Here is a 17,904-nt window from a genome sequence, read left to right on the forward strand (position 1 = left end):
CATATACTTCTTGAAGATTGGCTATGTTTAAAAATTCTATTATCAAAAACCACCGCCCGGTTTATTATGAATACTACTCTTTATTACATAATACACCCATATGGGTCAAGCAATACATCAAATAAAAAAATTAGAGGGAGAACAAAAAATTATATATACAATATCCATATAGAAATTAATTCCCTAAATGTTACATAGCCAAAGACATTTTTTGGGACTTATACCTGAAAAAGTTGACAAGCCAAAAAAAAAGGAAAATTGCCAAAACTCGAAAATCCTATTTTAATGAACAATTTCAACATTAAAAGTAAAGTTTGGGAAAAAGAGGGGGCAGCCCCCCTCCCCGGTTGCTACGTGCCTGATATACGCTTGGACATCCTTAATTATCAATGATTAAGGTTTATATTATATAACATCTTTTTTCTACATCGTCACTAGCAAAGACAGGCACGTAGCAACAAAGGGGGCTGGGAGGGGATGCCCCCACCCCCTCCCCCAACATTACTTTTACTATTGAAAATGTTCGTTGAAAGACCGGTTCTATGTACTTCTGTATCCAAAAAATTGTACTGAAAAGTTGACGTTGAAAAAAAAATTGCCTCTTACTAACCACCCCACCTCCACCCCGAAATAGGATTTTCGAGTTGGGGAAATTTTCCTTTGGTTTGTCAACCTCTCCCTTTCAAACACGTGACTGAAAGATCTTGGGGGCATTTTATTAAATTTATTTCACCACACGTACCCCCCAACTGATTCCTTCTCCATAACTTTTGATTGGTTAGAGCTATGTCTTTCATATCTTACATGTATATTAATTGTCCCAAGACCTTTATATTTGACTTGTTGTCTTAATTAATTGTATAGATGCTGGTGACTTTGAGATATTTGGCCAAAGGTGACTTCCAATCGGAGTGCGGCGACCTACACGGGATTTCCCAACCCAAGGTGTCGAGAGTTATATCCCGAGTTGTGTCAGCCCTTGACCTGCGACTGCAAAATATTAATTTTCCAACATCAGAACAAGATATCATAAAAACCAAAACGCAGTTCTACAACCTTGCAAACTTCCCTGGGGTGATCGGCGCTGTAGATGGAACATTGATTCCTATCCTTGCTCCAAAGGACGACGAATACGTATACGTATGTCGTAAAGGATACCACGCCTTAAATGTTCAGGGCGTGGTTGACTCATCTTTAAGGTTAGAGACTGATTATTCATATATTGTCCCACGCTTTTGCATTAAGCCTTATTCGTTTGTTTGTCTATAGTAAACAAATTAACATTGGTAATATCCTTTGAAAGAAGAGATATTACATATATGCCTATTTCATGTGACAAGACCTTTCTAAATGCACTGTGTGATTTTTGACTCCGTGGCCTTGGAGTTTGATCTGCTTTTCAAACAATTTCAACTTAACTTTAAATTTTCCAAAACATTTAAATGAGATGTATTATCTGTGACAAGACCTTTCTGAATACATTATGATTTCTGACCCTGTGACCTTGACCTTTGACTTTTCTTTTTTTTCTTTTATCACTTGTTGAAGAAGAGATAGTGTTTTCACATTGACGTGTGTTATCTGTGACAAGATATTTCAGAGTATACTATGATTTCTGACCCCTTGACCACCATGATTGACCTAATTTAAAATAAAATCAATTTTGATGATAACATTGGAATGGCATACATGTATCATATGGTGTTCATATTCAGCACAATATATAATTATGACATCTAGACTCACCCAAAAAGACATTGAAAGCAGGGGACCAAAATATTTTTTGAATTTGCTTACAGTTGTTCATAGGTTTTATACATTTACTTCTGAAGTATACACAGAGTGTAAATCCTGTGATATATGTATATTACAGATTCACCAATATGGTGTGTAAATGGCCAGGATCTGTTCATGACAGCTTCATATTCAACAATAGCAAGTTGCGGGAGGTTTTGGAGGGGCTACCCAACTGCTGGCTGGTTGGCGATTCCGGATATCCCTTAAAGGCATGCTTAATGACTCCAAAGCTGCACCCACAAACAGAGGCAGAGGAGCGCTACAATAAGGCCCATGGACAGACGAGGGTCGTGGTAGAAAGGGCCTTTGGCGTCCTCAAATCGCGTTTCAGGTATAGCATATATATATACATGTAACCTGAATTATTTTTATCTATCAGTTTAAACAAAATTAATAGCCATAAAAACCAAAACACTAGCTTCAAATCTTTCATATAGGACCTAAACTAATACCATCTAAATATGGCTGAAATATTCCCGACGTAGTGTAAAACACAATAATCAATCGATTGATTGATAATTGACTTTTTGATCCTTGAACTTATAGTTTGGTCCACTTTTAAAAACTTTAAACCTTGACTATATCTTTGAAACCGTTAGCACAAGGGCTTCCTTATTTCACATATATATTCATTGTGACTTAACCTTCCTTTGGCTACCAACAAGTTTGACCTTGACCTTAGAGTTTGACTTATATTTGAGAAACTTCATCCCTCGGCATACAAGGGAATCAGTGTTTCACAAATACACCTTGTTTTTTTTTCCTTTTTAAGATGCTTGCACAAAACTGGAGGATGTTTGCCATTCAGCCCTGAAAAGTGTATTAAAGTGATTAGTGTTGCAATGAAATTGCACAACGTGTGCATCGATAGAAAAGTTCCTTTGGTAGCACCAGGGGGTGATGGAGTTGAGATAAATTCTGAGGAGGACACTGTCTATCTGGGACAAGATCGTGATGGTACACTGCAACGTGAAAGACTCGTTCAGCTTTTCATTTAGTGGTGAAAATTATACAAATGTTCAGTAGTACCCGTAAGTGTTCTCATGTCCAGTGTAAAAAAGAAAGGTATATATACAGGTATCATAATCCTTAAACATTATGTGGCAAACTTTTGAGAAAAAATGACAAGATAAGCTCTTACTCAAAATTTTGAATAAATTTATCTATATACAAGTACTTGATAACAAGAAGAGAAAAATGCTTAATTTATTTAACCACTCACACTTTAACAGGTTTTATTTGTAATATAAATATTTAATTGACAAGGATGGAAATTGTTAAGATCAAATAATTTTTTATATATGTATGTAAAAAATTGAAAATTTCATTTGAATCAAGGATCAGATTTTGTACTCATATCTAAAAATTATCACTGTTTTCACTGATGTTGCACATACTTGTAAGGACTTGTGTTTAGACTGAATTCTTGAACATCCATTTGAAAAATACATAATTCATGTCACTGTTCTAATGATATAAACCAATGGATATGGTACTTATTCTGTAAAATAAATATTTCTTTGCAACATTATCGCAATTTCCTTATGTTTTATATAAATTGAATCAACACGGTCTTTCTTTTCTCATCAGAAAATAAAACAACGTACTTTCCTGTTCATTCTCATAAAAAGCATTAAACTTAACATATAATGTGGCCCCAATATAGCTACAGGGATTCAAAATTTATCCCAAATTTTTTGCATATAGGATGCATCAGTAAAATCATAATTAATATTACCCTGCCATTCTACATATTGAACATGCTTTAGCAAATAAATTGTTCAACTTGGAAACGATTACCATGTATAAAATATATTTTTTACACAGTCTACCAAAAGCTGTAAAAACGGCTACTTAACAAGAGAAAAGTTGATTTACATATACCGGGTTTGCCTTATGACATTGTGTAAAAATATTTTGTGTTGGAGCACAGAATAAGATAAGTCAGGTTAACATCAAACAACCAACCAATAATGTGATATGTAAGCAGATGACACACAAAAGACAAAAAAAAAAATGAACGCTAAACACTGATCAGAATAGTTGATCCTCATGGGCCACAACACTCACCTTAGTCAATAATTCCCATGTAAAACATTAATTCTGAATGTGACCCCACCATGTCCCCAGGTGTCATGACTTTTAAAGATACAACCACATTCAGGGTCATGATTTTCACTAACTATTTTGTCCAGGAGTTATTCCCCTTAGTAGCCATCTTGTAGGACAAATTATTGAATTTACCTCTTTGAGCAACCAATTTTAAACTTGCAGGCAAAAAATATACAGTGGAAAATATTTACAATGTTATAATCATGAATTAATAGAGGCTTTAACAAATGTATATTCATAAGAACAATAGAGTTATCTTTACCTCAGTAACCAGTGTAACAAATTGAACTTAGTTGCATACTGAAGGGATCTGGGAATGTTGCCCTATTAAAATATGGTGGCTAAGGTGAATAACTCCTAGACAAAATATTTCATAGGAAAAAATTTTATTCCTAAAATTACAGTTCAAAATATGATGGACCTTGGGTCTGCTCTTCCAAGTGTTTATCTAATTTAATTTTCTTTAAAGTCACCAACTCCTCCAACGATGTCAATATTTTCCTCTTAATTGAAACATCCTCCCTCATAATGTCCAGCATCTCTCTCTGGATGAGGATGAGCTCAGATGTATCTTCTGCTAAATTAAGATTAATTAATAAATACATTTTGGCTAAAAAATGCTTACACTAAAAAAATTAAAACTAATAATATTAAAATAATCATAGATCAAAGCAGATTTAATCAAATCACAATTTTCAAAAGCGACAATTTTTAAAAATCCTAAAATAATATTTGTGAATGTATTTGGAATCAGGAGGCCAAATTTGTCAGTGTTTGCAAGATATCATGTGCATATAAAATCAACCCACCTGTGTTCTTCTGCTTTCTGCTGCTTTGTTTCTCACCTGAAATCAAGTGGATTAAGGTAATTGAATATAAAAATCAGTAACTTTAATTTTTTAATCATAAAATAAGTAAGAAAAAAATGTTCATATAAATTCAAATTCATTTCTGTATGACAGTATGCTGATTTTTTTTTTCAAATTTATGCTAAGTTTACAAAGTGAGAGAGAGGGTGGAGCAAAATCAATAAAGATACACATATAAAACTTTTAGCTATATACATGTACTTACATTTGCTTCTTTTAGAGCCATCCTGGTCTTCTAAAGTTTTACGCGTATTAATGACCACTGTAAAAATGCATTTTCATTACTGCAGATATATGTGGGTTTATTTGTTTTTTTTTTAATTTAGGCCATTCCAAGTTTTTCTATGTTTAGCGTCCGCGTGCACCTTGGTTTTTTGACACCCCATATGAGAAGAAAAACACAAAAATAGGAGTCCTGAAATTGATAAATTTAGTCAAATTTTTTTAATTTTGTAAATTTCTCCAAATAATTCTGTACAGTAAGTTATATTGGGTGTATTGTAAGCATTTAATCCGTTGTTTTTGCTTAAGAATAGATATTTCTTCTATTAAAGCAGTTTAGTTAGATCAAATCATTTGAAGGACGTCATTTTTATGACTTTTCAGCTTACGTTTTATGTTTTGGCATGTGTGTTTTTTGCAAATAGGTAGGTAGGTTTTTGAAAGATGAGTGGATGCTAAAAAGAGAAAAAACTTGGAATGGCCTTATAATGTTTTAATTTTCTACATTTTGTGACAAAACTGTTTTTGACTTGTCATTTCATGGTTAAAAATCAATAAAAATTATGTTTTTATACTCCACAACTTTAGATTTCAACACCCTAACCATGTATTTCATATACATGTAGTAAGATTTTGTAATTTATATAGCTATATCTTAATTCTAATAAAACAAGGTCTTAATACCTGGCTCAATATCTGTGGTTCCCTCAGCTGAAGTTGGTGTGCTACAGGTAGCTATAAATATATCAAATGTAGCAATGAATTCATTATCATTAACAGGTACAATTTAAAGTAAAGTTTTTTTCCCATGAACTTCTATGCATTGTATTCATTGTTTTAATTTAAAACTTTTTTATCTATAAATGATTCACTCAAAATTTTACAGATAAAACATAAACATGAAATCTTATTATAGAAATTGTCTGATCTTCCAAATTAGCTGGAACAATTATAAACCTGTACCTCCAGTCTCTGTGGCAGATACCCCAGGTAGCACTGCCTGTGCACTAGTTCTGCATTCACTCTCACTACATGCTTTAAGAACTGAAAATTATCATGCACTTCAAATCTTCATTTTATTCAGATAGCAAGGAAAATAATATACATATGCCTTAATATGCAGTTATAAAATTATATAAAACAGAATGTAGCTCTGAATGTTGATTTACTTTAAAATAAACTCTTCATGGTCATGCTGTTGATGCACACGTGCGAGATTAATACTAATAATATTTCATTAATTAATTCAATCTGCTGTGCAATTCAATTTGAAGATTTTTTTCTATACTTTGATGACTTACTTGATTTCATCAAACTGTACTTAAAGTACATGTAAAATTAAAAGGCAAAGACAATTTTTATTAAATGAATGATGTTCATACCTGTTCCTGTTGAGACCTCTAGAGTGTCTGTACCCCCGTCAATCCCATACATAACTTTGTCAGAGATGATTCCAATTATCTAAAACAAGAGGCCCACGGGCCTTATAGGTCACCTGAGCATTATGCAACAACTTTCCAGTTATTGAATTTGATTCATGTTTTAAGCCAGATGCTATATGACATTCACAATTTTGAAAGAGGCATCATTGATCATCATAACAATACACTTAGCAGTTGCTTAGCTTGGTTACTGAATACCCATACACAGGGTAGGGGAACAAAAATGCATTCCAACTAATCAGTAGTGCCCCTAACACTGTGACATAAACCCCTGACCCTAGGTCCACACATTGCACAAATTTTAAAAAGGCACCCTTAATATAAAAAAAATAAATGTTTTATAAATACAAAAGAGCAGATTTCAAACAATAAATTCATTTTCAGTATATAAGTAGAGCCCCCACCCCACCCCTGACCCTGGGGCCTTGAAATTCACAAGTCTGCAAGATTAGGGCCCTTGCTCATCATAACTATAAAGGTAGTTCATCTGCTTCATAACCAGAGACAGAGAATAACATTTTCAAGATTCAATGTATTTTCACTGTATAATCAATAGAGCCCCGCCCCCCTAACACCAGAACCCCTGACCCTGGGGCCATAAAATTCATAATTTTAAAAGAGGCATTCTTGCTCATCATAACTATGTACTTAGTTTATTTAATTCCTAGGAGCAGTGAAGAAGATTTTCAAAGAATTCATGTATTTTCAATATATAATCAACAGAGCCCCCCCCCTCCCCAACACCAGAACCCTTGACCCTGGGGCCATAAAATTCACAATTTTGGTAGAGGCACTCTTGCTCATCATAACTATGCACTTAGTTAGTTTATTTAATACCTACGAGCAGAGAAGAAGATTTTCAAAGACTCATGTATTTTTACTATATAATCTATAGAGCCCCGCCCTAACACCAGAACCCTGGACCCTGGGGCCATAAAATTCACAATTTTGGTTGAGGCACTCTTGCTCATCATAACTATGCACTTAGTTAGTTTACTAAATACCTAGGAGCAGTGAAGAAGATTTTCAAAGAATTCATGTATTTTCACTATATAATCAATAGAGCCCCCCCCCCCCCTCCCCAGAACCCTTGATCCAGGCGCCATAAAATTCACAATTTTGGTTGAGGCACTCTTGCTCATCATAACTATGCACTTAGTTAGTTTATTTAATACCTACGAGCAGAGAAGAAGATTTTCAAAGATTCATGTATTTTTACTATATAATCTATAGAGCCCCACCCTAACACCAGAACCCTGGACCCTGGGGCCATAAAATTCACAATTTTGGTTGAGGCACTCTTGCTCATCATAACTATGCACTTAGTTAGTTTACTAAATACCTAGGAGCAGAGAAGAAGATTTTCAAAGAATTCATGTATTTTCACTATATAATCAATATAGCCCCCCCCCTCCCCAACACCAGAACCCTTGACCCTGGGGCCATAAAATTCACAATTTTGGTTGAGACACTCTTGCTCATCATAACTATGCACTTAGTTAGTTTATTCAATACCTAGGAGCAGAGTAGAAGATTTTCAAAGAATTCATGTATTTTCACTATATATAATCAATAGAGCCCGCCCTCACACCAGAACCCCTGACCCTGGGGCCATAAAATTCACAATTTTGGTAGAGGCACTCTTGCTCATCATAACTATGTACTTAGTTCATTTATTTAATACCCAGGAGTAGAGAAGAAGATTTTCAAAGAAATAATGCATTTTCACTATATACTTATTTAGCCCCGCCCTAGCACTAGAACCCCTGACCCCAGGGCCATGAATTTCACAATTTTGGTAGAGGACTCAATGCTGATTACAATCATGCAAACAGTTTGACTGCTTGATGTCCATGAGTAAAGAAGAAGATTTTTAAAGATTGCATTAATTTTAGTGGTTTTGGCCCCACCCCTCAGGCCCCAGGGGGGCAGGGATCATGAAATTCACAATTTTTGTTCCCCTTCACCCATAGATGCTTTGTACCAAATTTGGTTGAAATTGGTTCAGTGGTTGCAGAGAAGAAGCTAAAAATGTTCAAATGTTAACACACGACGAACGACGGACGACGGACGACGACGGACGAAAACGGATAGCAATAGGTCACCTGAGTTTACTCAGGTGACCTAATAATCGCCCTAGCTCATATATTTAATGCCAAGGCCAAAATAAAAAATAGTCTTGTTTCCTGCTACCCGACATACCCTATTTTTTTGCACCCGACCCTAAAGTCTTTTTTAGCTTTTGGGGAAAAAATTCCAAATTTTTATAGGAATTTCATGTTTCAAAAGTGAAAAAAAATATATATATACTCAAGTTGTATTACATGAAATATATGTTTAAAATATGGACTTTCATAAAATTCCAATCGAGTTGTACATCCAAAGACATGGAATTTCATTATAAAAGATGATATTGACCTTAGCTATGACATGTTCAATTAGGTTTTGTCATAGTTCATATCCAAAAAAATACCATAATGATTGGAAAAAATAAAATAAAATTAAAAAATAAAACAAGATGTGTTTGTGAAACACTATGCGCCCGGCGGCAACAAAGTTCAAAAAATCTATTTTTAGCATATTGGTCACAGTCAAGGTCACAAGGTCATTGACCGTGGTGTCATTTGAAAGAACTTAATCAGTGGAGTATGCATCCCAAATATGAAGTCCCTATCTCCTATGGTTTAAAAGTTATGGTAAAAAGTGTAAAAAGCTATTTTTAGCATATAGGTCACAGTCAAGGTCATTGACCATGGTGTTATTTGAAAGAACTTAATCAGTGGAGTATGCATCCCAAATATGAAGTTCCTATCTCCTATGGTTCAAAAGATATGGCAAAAAGTGTAAAAGCTATTTTTAGCATATAGGTTACAGTCAAGGTCACAAGGTCATTGAACATGGTGTCATTTGAAAGAACTTAATCAGTGGAGTATGCATCCCATATATGAAGATCCTATCTCCTATGGTTCAAAAGTTATGGCAAAAAGTGTAAAAAGCTATTTTTAGCATATAGGTCACAGTCAAGGTCACAAGATCATTGACCTTGTTGTCAACTGAAAGGGCTTTATTAGTGGAGTATGCATACCAAATATGAAGTCCCTATCTCCTATGGTTAAAAAGTTATGACAAACAGTGTAAAAAGCTATTTTTAGCATATAGGTCACAGTCAAGGTCACAAGGTCATTGATCTTGATGTCATTTGAAAGGACTTTATTAGTGGAGTATGCATACCAAATATGAAGTCTCTATCTCTTATTGTTCAAAAGTTATGGCCAAGGTTAAAGTTGACAACAGACAAACAGATAAACAGACAAACAGACAAACAGATAAACAGACAAACAGACAAACAGACAGGACAAAAACAATATACGCCCGGGATCTATCGATCCGGGCGCATAATAATTTCCCTACCTACCTACCCTATTTTTTTCTGGCTGGTAGCAGGAAACAAGACTATTATTTCTTTTGGCCCAATATATCTTAAAATGATCGTAAACTATCATTTTGTGGCAATTGAATGACGTACATCATTAGACTTGTTTCAAATTTGACAAATATTTTGTGTATGCTACAAGTAACATGATAACTTTTAAATCATTTGCAACAAAAATTCCCAACTGCCCTTCTTAGAATGTAAAACTTACCCTCTTCTCCCAATCTTTGGTGTCCTCAGGGGGAGGGCCACCCCCTGTCTTAGTGGATAGTCTTTTTCTCTCCGCTTCCTTTTTTTTAGTTGATGATTGAATATCCTGCCACTTTTTTTTTACTTCTTTTGTGGTACGTCCACTTCCACCAACTGCATTTACACTGAATAGTTTCATAAAAAAATGAATATGGTAATTCATGAGATAATGAACAATCTTCTAAATTGCACAGAATTTAAAATCTTAAGGAAAAAATATTTGAAATGTATAAATATTTAAAAATATTCAACATAATTAAATTCCAACATGAAATTATTATACAAATAAGGACTCAATGTAGGTCAATATGTATTTATTGTGACCCAGGATGACAGATATTGACCGATGATATGTGGAGTATATTTACCTAATTCATATTTATTTATATATTATATTATTTCCCAAATTTATTACATGTAGTACAATGTATACCTACTTAATGTTTACAGAGATAAAATGCTGTCTGTTGTAAACCATAAATAGGTTGAATGTAAATGTTTCAGAATTTATTGAATGTTACTCATAGACACTAATTTCGGTTATAATTCTCAGTAATAATTTTTTAACCCATCACATGATTATAACACAAGGTATAGAGGTATATAACGCCGAATAAACCAGAGTACCCCTCCCCTATAATCGCACTCATTTATACTTGCAAAGGAAATGCATTCACAAAATGTTAATACCTATGTCATATACGATAATTTATCTACACAACCATATATGGCATGCTTGTCTTTATTTTCTTTAGTCTCCGTAAACAGCATCAAAACTATGCTCGTCGAATTCAACCATGGAATGGCTTGTTTTAAATATTCCCGAAAACAATGTTAACAGGTATCCTTGTTAATCGTTTTGTATTTTCGGCCTCAGAGTTCTTCAGGATATCTTTAGAATCTTTCTCACTGCAGTTCGCAAACTTGTGAACTTACGAATCTCTGTATAATTAATGGGTTTGACTAAAGCGAAAGTGAAAAAGAGACAGTTCGTTCGAGTCATTATTCGTCAATTAAAAAAATAAGTAAATACTTCGTATTCACTATTTACTAATCAGATTACCGGATTTCACAATATTATATAATATAAATGAACAACTTATCCACATTTCTAAAATGAACACTCAACGTAAGAAATATAGGGCCTACAGTGACGTCGATGCTTACCCCTACCCAACCACCCTTTTCCCCCATACACCTGCAAATGTAAGTCCGATAGGAATTTCATTTTGGAATTTCATTTTAAGACATTGTTCAGTATTGTTTACACTATACATCCAGATATTTCATATTTTTATTTAAATATACTTGCATGTTAATCACATATCTACTGTTGTTGCATACTTTTATAGAGTGATTTGACATTGTAAACAAATTTTACAAACCTTGTGGTGATGGCCTCCCAAGCCCCAGCCTTATCTGCTGAGGTGAGTGCCGGAGAAAATCTCCCCCTCAACACATCTTTCCTCTCGGATACGAGATCCACGAGGAGAGATATTTCTCCGGCACTCCAATTCTTCTTCCTGCTGCTGTCAGCGCTCATTTTCAAGACTCGGGTGTTGCGTAATCGTCTGCTAGGCCTACTTTCGCTTTTCTCGTACTATGTACTGCGCATGAGCAGTTGTCGGTAACCAAGGAAGGAAAAATCTTACGATCGATTTTCACTTACGACAATGTGTCGATCTTACGACCACTTTCGTGAATAGCTCGTAACTTTTATCTTAGGATTATCGTAAGTTCAAGTCGTAGTCGTAAACTTACGATTTTTTGTGAATAGATGTCCAGATTAACAGGCTAAACTGTATGTATGATCAATGGAAAACAAAGTTACTTAACATTCATGTCACCTTCATAATAAGTTGTCTGATGACCCCATTTTTAAAAAAAAATTTTGCTAATGTCAATATTTTTTTGATTTAATCCCCTGGACCCTCCCCAACTGAAATTGATGCAATCAGGCCGAGATCAAAAGACTGCATGACTGCAGCAAAGTATATTTCGGTCTGATAACCACACATCTGTGTTTAAAATTAAAATTTAAATATAGTAACTCACCTGCATAAAGGCACCAAACAGGAAAGACACCAAGAAGGGATAAATTCCAGATTCACTCAAAGTAACTGGAAGACCTGTTTCAAAGGGAAGACTTTATAATCATTATTGTTCAAACACTCTACTGGTCAACAGACACTTAGAATTTAAAATAAAGCAGGCAAAGCATTATTAGCATCTGTACTGCTCCACAAACGTCACCTACCTAATATTCCTGTACCCAGTATAGTGGCTATTGTGACAAAATCTACAAAGTTCAAATGTATACCTTTAATGCGCTAATATCAACTTAGTGAATGCTATCAGGTAATAATCTAATCATCATCATAATGTAACCATAGATCGATATTCTAGCATTTATCAGATTTCTTCCATTTTGTGAGAAAATCACTGTGAGTTAATAATAGTGACTCAGTTACAGATCTAATTAAATTATGCACTCACAACATTGTAGGTACACAAAAATTCTCCCTCCCTGCTTTCTGCCCTCACCCATACTGAAAAATTAACACCTTTGAGGCGATGTTTACATTTTGTTCACGTCCACGTCAGTTTGGTCGAAAGTGAAAGTAGGTAAGGAAAAATATTAATCCGCATACTCGTTTTTGCAATTTTCAAACAAAGATTAAAAAAAAAAATATTTAAGCTCTACTGAAAATACATCTGTATTTAAATATTTTAAACTCTCTGTGCTTTATATTTTGTAAAGGTTGTCAAGCTTTTTAAAAAATGCTTGATGAGTTGAATTAGAAGTTATTTGGGGATTTATTTTTAGCGGAGTCGCATTGACCTATATGTTGTTCGTCAGCCGGTGCTTGAAGAGATTTCAGTGGGAGTTGCGACAAACTTTGTGAGTAAATGAGCAAATTAATCGTTGGCAAGCATATTTAACTAATGCATTGTAATTCATAAACATTATGCAAGTAAGCTTCACGAATATATGAGAGAAATCTACTTTCTGTAACATGAATATGAGCGAGCTTTGTACGGCGTCCCGAATTGCCTCAAACACATGATAAAATATCATTAGCATTTAGCAGTTTACTGTTTCTTAAATAATGCATGTTTTCTTCTAAAGATCAACCATGGCTTTGACAGAAGTATCAAGCAACAAAATGTTTGGAGGTTACCAGAAGGTTTTCAGTCATGAAAGGTATGGATTTATTTGGCTAATTGTGCACCACACAGATTTAAATAATCCCAACTGTAGTACTACTTGTATTCAATAACAAGTGGAGAAATATCAGGATTCTAAATAAACTGAAACCTGCTAATCACCCTGGCTAATGTCTGGTTGCTTATAAAACCATAATGCTTTTAAACTTCAACTGTGGAGAGCTGGTTAATGGATAATATTGAATGTGACCTCAATTTCCTGGTATGGGGGATAAAAAATGTTCTCTTTTTTTCAGTACTGAGGTTAAATGTACAATGAAGTTTGGTGTTTTCCTTCCTCCCCAAGCAGAGAGTGGCAAATGTCCTGTTCTGTATTGGTTGTCAGGTAAAATTATAGGATGATCTTCCTCATTTGTGGTTGGATAGGATTCTTATCCAACAAGTTGTCCATTTCTATCCCTGAGCGTGGGAGAGGGATAGAAAATCACAACAAGTTAGATCTATACAAATAATTCCCAACTACAAACTGTGGGAGATTTTTTAAAATTACATTTTTTGTACATAGATAGATGTAATACTTATCACATGTTATATGTGAATCCACTTGACACAAAACGTACTGTGTGGTCACAACGATGGACATGACAGTGATATCATATTATCTATATCAACTGAAGTAAGGAATAAACATGTAGTAAAATGTTCTCTGATGCTTGTGCAGTTTATGATTCTCATGATAAAAACTAATGAAGAAAAGAATTTATTCAATAAAATGTGCAAACACTGTAAATGGAGAAATGATTACACTAGGCGTCATTTTGATTTACCATTTTATATATGTTTAGGTTTAACCTGCACTGAACAGAATTTTGTAACGAAGGCTGGAGCCCAGAGAGTAGCAGCAGAGCTGGGGTTTATTATTGTAGCACCTGACACCAGTCCAAGTAAGTCACAGTGTAGCAGCTGAGATTGGGTTTATTATTTTCAAACCAAACACCATTCCAAGACTCTAAACAAGAGAAAGTTAAAGACAAGCAGTGTTCTATATATGTTTTATATAAATGGAGGGAGGGGGGACAAGTTTATTTTTTGTGGTAGGAAAATTGATGTTTTTTCCTCCATTTTCTTTTGCCTGTATATAAAGGGTTGTGCTAGAGCCCAGGGGCTGAGAAATGACATTATCAACTGGTTATCTGGTATTCCCTCTCAATTCACTGTAGAAAGGAACCCCAGTCCCCATTTTTAAACACTCTCTGCTATTTCAATTCTTAGGGAAAACCTTGCTGTATTTTTTAAATACATTAATCTTTTTTGAAATGCTTCAAGCAAGAATAGCATTTGCATATATGCATTGCCCCTATTGTTTGTTAAGAAATTTTCATCCATGACGAAAACAAGTCTTCCAAAAAGTGAAACGCACTAAGAATGTTTCATAAAGTTTCCATAGAGAGAGATTAAAGGGGAATAACTCTTTCTTAGAAATATGATTTGACTTATTGTAAATACGAGTTTTTTTATCATATGTAAATATGTGATGGTAAATTTCATTACTTTCTCATTGTTTAGGGGGTTGTAACATTGAAGGGGAGGAAGATGGCTGGGATTTCGGGACAGGGGCAGGATTTTATGTCGATGCCACTCAGGACAAATGGAAAAACAACTACAGAATGTATTCCTACGTCACAAAGGAGGTAACTCTGATTGTATTTGTCTCTTACTTTTAAGAAATGTTTCAAAGTTTGATAAATTCTTTGTTAGAAATATTGGTTTAAGACGAATTGGCATTTTACCATTTATTGTATCTTTATAGCTTCCAGATTTGGTAAATTCCAAATTTCCAGTACTAGCAGATAAACAGGGTATATTTGGACACAGGTAGGATTAAAATCAATCTTGACTCACTGAAGTAATTGATAATTTAATCTTCTGTATTAGTTTGGGAAATATTGGATATTGACCTGGGTTACTTTATTGTTGGAGCACTCGAATCATTTTTTTTTAACTGTGAATCATAAAAGCAATGTAAAAAATGTAAAAGTATTGTGAATGATAGATTAATTTACTTGTTGTTGATGGTGATTGGGGATACATCCAGTTGGAATTACTTGTCACACCTGGTCAGCCATTTCTATTTGTTTACAGTATGGGAGGACACGGATCCCTTATCTGTGCACTGAAGAACCCTGGGAAATATCTGAGTGTCAGTGCGTTTGCACCCATTTGTAACCCTGTCAACTGCCCCTGGGGGAAGAAAGCTTTCTCTGGTTACCTAGGAGAAAATCAAGAAGACTGGAAGGTACACTAATCCATCAAAGTATCTTTAATGATTTGGCAGAAATCCATGGTTGTTTACAAGTATACTGTAAACCCCTATCTTTTCACAAGAACTTATTGTTAACATATTACATTTCTGTGTGTTCTTTATAGCACTTTCTGCTGAGTACAACACTAAATGTCTTCCACACATAGATAAATAGGAACATTGAGAAATATGCTTAGTAAGATCTTCGCTAACTTGTTTAAAAATCAATATAAATATAAATATAAAGGCTAAATGTAATACATTTACAGTAATTTCTGTATAATTACAGTCTGTATGCAAGATTGTCTTCTTACGAAATATCATTTTGGAGCATATTTGTGTCAGATAATGTTATGTATGTGTACAATCATACACTAATTTGTGATTTTTTTTGTTTCTATAAATACCAAATAACAATGTATATTGGGAAGATGAGGTTGGTGATGTACATTAGAAGTAAATGTTTTATTTGAGTTGGTTTATGTTTTTTTCTTGTCAGGAGTATGATTCCTGTTGCTTGGTGAAGAAGTACAATGGTCCACCACTGAAGATTCTTGTTGATCAGGTATAAACACATGTAAAGAGGAAATATGTCAGAAAGAATTGAATTTCTTCATTAAAATTAATATTTAGGTGGAAATCTTGACTCAGATTTCGGAGTTCCAGGGTTCTCCATCATTTGAAAGTTAACTGTGTTGCAAACTTTACAAGAAGCAGTATGTTGGCAATCAAATTCTCAATCGAACCACTATTCATTTTAATTACACAAGCATACATGCACACATAACCTCTGCTCATGGAGAACCCTTAAGTTTACTGGTTTAATTCACTCAGTTGAATAGCGGTAAAGGCATATGAACATTACATAATTCCCTCACCATTTGCTGTATTTCAGGGTAAAGCTGACAACTTTCTGCCTGCGGGTCAGCTTCTCCCAGACAACTTTGTCACAGCGTGTGCCGAGGCCAAGATGGAGCTGGTCATGAGAATGCAAGAGGTAATGCTGTGTATTAATAAGTATGACATCTTTGGTTTACTTATTAAGATGTACTGGATATTGATGTTCTATTCCGTACTTGTTTTTCAGGGTTACGATCACAGTTACTACTTCATGGCGACATTTATGGAGGACCATCTGAGACACCACGCCAAGTTCTTGAAGTGAAATGGAATCCGTCCTACGTAGGCTGACATTAATTTTGTGATTAAAACTGATCCTGTTGATTTATACTGAGACATGAATTGTAACAGAAACAAAAACTCTCCAAGAAGGACCTTTGTATTATGATGTTTTTACTTTTCCTCTATAGTTTACATGTTATACATGTAAATCTTACAAGATACTTGACAGAATTATTTTAGAAATTAAGAGAAAGCTCCTAGAAGCTGTTCTTTATTTACAGTAAGTGTAGGAAGTACTCTATGTTTCCGGTACTTAAGATAAAATATAAAACTCATACTTACTCACTGCCAGGAAGCAGATTACCACATATCGATCCATGGCAGTTTCCTTATTTCTGTTGAGCAGAATCCAGACTTGATTGAACTATATTGATATAAATGTTTCAATGATTTTCAATGATAAAGTTTCCAAGTGATACAACCAATAAACGTTATCTGATATTAGTATCTGGTTAGTTTTATGTTAGTTTAAAAATTTACTTTGTGAAGAGAAAATTATGCTAAATTGTGGCAGGCATTATACATGTAATTTATTTACCTAAGATGAAAATGTCTTCAAGTCTACATGAAATTAAAAGTATAAAAGCATTGATCAAACAAATTGAGATCATTTATACATCCAAATAGGAAACAGTTTAGCAGACTGTAAAGTCCATAAATTTGATTTCTGTTGGAGATTATGTTTTGGAGAAACTGAGCATCTTATATATGTCATCATCAGAGTGCTTGTTTGTAAAATCAAAATTATTTTTAACAAAGTAATTTTGGAAATGACAAATCACATGATATGAAAATTATTCTTTAAGAAATCAAGACCTGCTGTTTATGTGTTTAACATGAGGAATGGTTGTAGAAAAGGCCTGCTGATTGATTCAGCTGGAGGAATGGTTGTAGAAAAGGCCTGCTGATTGATTCAGCTGGAGGAATGGTTGTAGAAAAGGCCTGCTGATTGATTCAACTGGAGGAATGGTGGTAGAAAAGGCCTGCTGATTGATTCAGCTGGAGGAATGGTTGTAGAAAAGGCCTACTGATTGATTCAGCTGGAGGAATGGTTGTAGAAAAGGCCTGCTGATTGATTCAGCTGGAGGAATGGTTGAAGAAAAGGCCTGCTGATTGATTCAGCTGAAG

At 34.4% G+C, this 17,904-nt stretch overlaps 3 protein-coding genes and 1 long non-coding RNA gene across 5 annotated transcripts; 2 read left to right on the forward strand and 2 right to left on the reverse strand.

The window, feature by feature from the left end:
* The first annotated feature begins 537 nt into the window (after positions 1-537).
* On the forward strand, positions 538-2,969 carry LOC134259494 (putative nuclease HARBI1). The gene is made up of 3 exons (XM_062742070.1): positions 538-1,199; positions 1,874-2,128; positions 2,570-2,969. The coding sequence occupies exons 1-3, from the start codon at positions 865-867 to the stop codon at positions 2,793-2,795; spliced, it is 816 nt and encodes a 271-aa protein (XP_062598054.1). The 5' UTR covers positions 538-864; the 3' UTR covers positions 2,796-2,969.
* Positions 2,970-2,989: 20 nt separating this feature from the next.
* On the reverse strand, positions 2,990-11,903 carry LOC134259496 (myb/SANT-like DNA-binding domain-containing protein 4). 2 transcript variants are annotated; one of them, XM_062742072.1, is made up of 8 exons: positions 11,510-11,903; positions 10,087-10,249; positions 6,383-6,461; positions 5,964-6,044; positions 5,685-5,735; positions 4,984-5,040; positions 4,719-4,754; positions 2,990-4,483 (listed from the first exon to the last, which is right to left on the reverse strand). In XM_062742072.1, exons 1-8 carry the CDS (start codon positions 11,665-11,667, stop codon positions 4,308-4,310), a joined length of 801 nt encoding a protein of 266 aa, XP_062598056.1. In that variant the 5' UTR covers positions 11,668-11,903; the 3' UTR covers positions 2,990-4,307. The 2 variants fall into 2 exon arrangements, with proteins under 2 accessions (XP_062598056.1, XP_062598055.1); XM_062742071.1 differs by having other exon boundaries at positions 2,990-4,486.
* Positions 11,904-12,177: 274 nt separating this feature from the next.
* LOC134259498 (uncharacterized) lies at positions 12,178-12,758 on the reverse strand. Its single transcript, XR_009990370.1, has 3 exons — positions 12,621-12,758; positions 12,382-12,423; positions 12,178-12,253 (listed from the first exon to the last, which is right to left on the reverse strand). It is a non-coding gene; the product is annotated as an uncharacterized LOC134259498 (long non-coding RNA).
* Positions 12,759-12,934: 176 nt separating this feature from the next.
* LOC134259497 (S-formylglutathione hydrolase-like) lies at positions 12,935-17,220 on the forward strand. Its single transcript, XM_062742073.1, has 10 exons — positions 12,935-13,026; positions 13,255-13,329; positions 13,589-13,677; positions 14,138-14,236; positions 14,859-14,983; positions 15,103-15,167; positions 15,435-15,588; positions 16,094-16,159; positions 16,490-16,591; positions 16,682-17,220. Exons 1-10 carry the CDS (start codon positions 12,971-12,973, stop codon positions 16,757-16,759), a joined length of 909 nt encoding a protein of 302 aa, XP_062598057.1. The 5' UTR covers positions 12,935-12,970; the 3' UTR covers positions 16,760-17,220.
* The last annotated feature ends 684 nt before the right edge of the window (positions 17,221-17,904 follow it).

Source organism: Saccostrea cucullata, unplaced genomic scaffold, assembly GCF_032062105.1.
Source record: "Saccostrea cucullata isolate Sc308-1 unplaced genomic scaffold, CSIRO_AGI_Scuc_v1 ctg13307, whole genome shotgun sequence".
Lineage (NCBI taxonomy): Eukaryota > Metazoa > Mollusca > Bivalvia > Ostreida > Ostreidae > Saccostrea > Saccostrea cuccullata.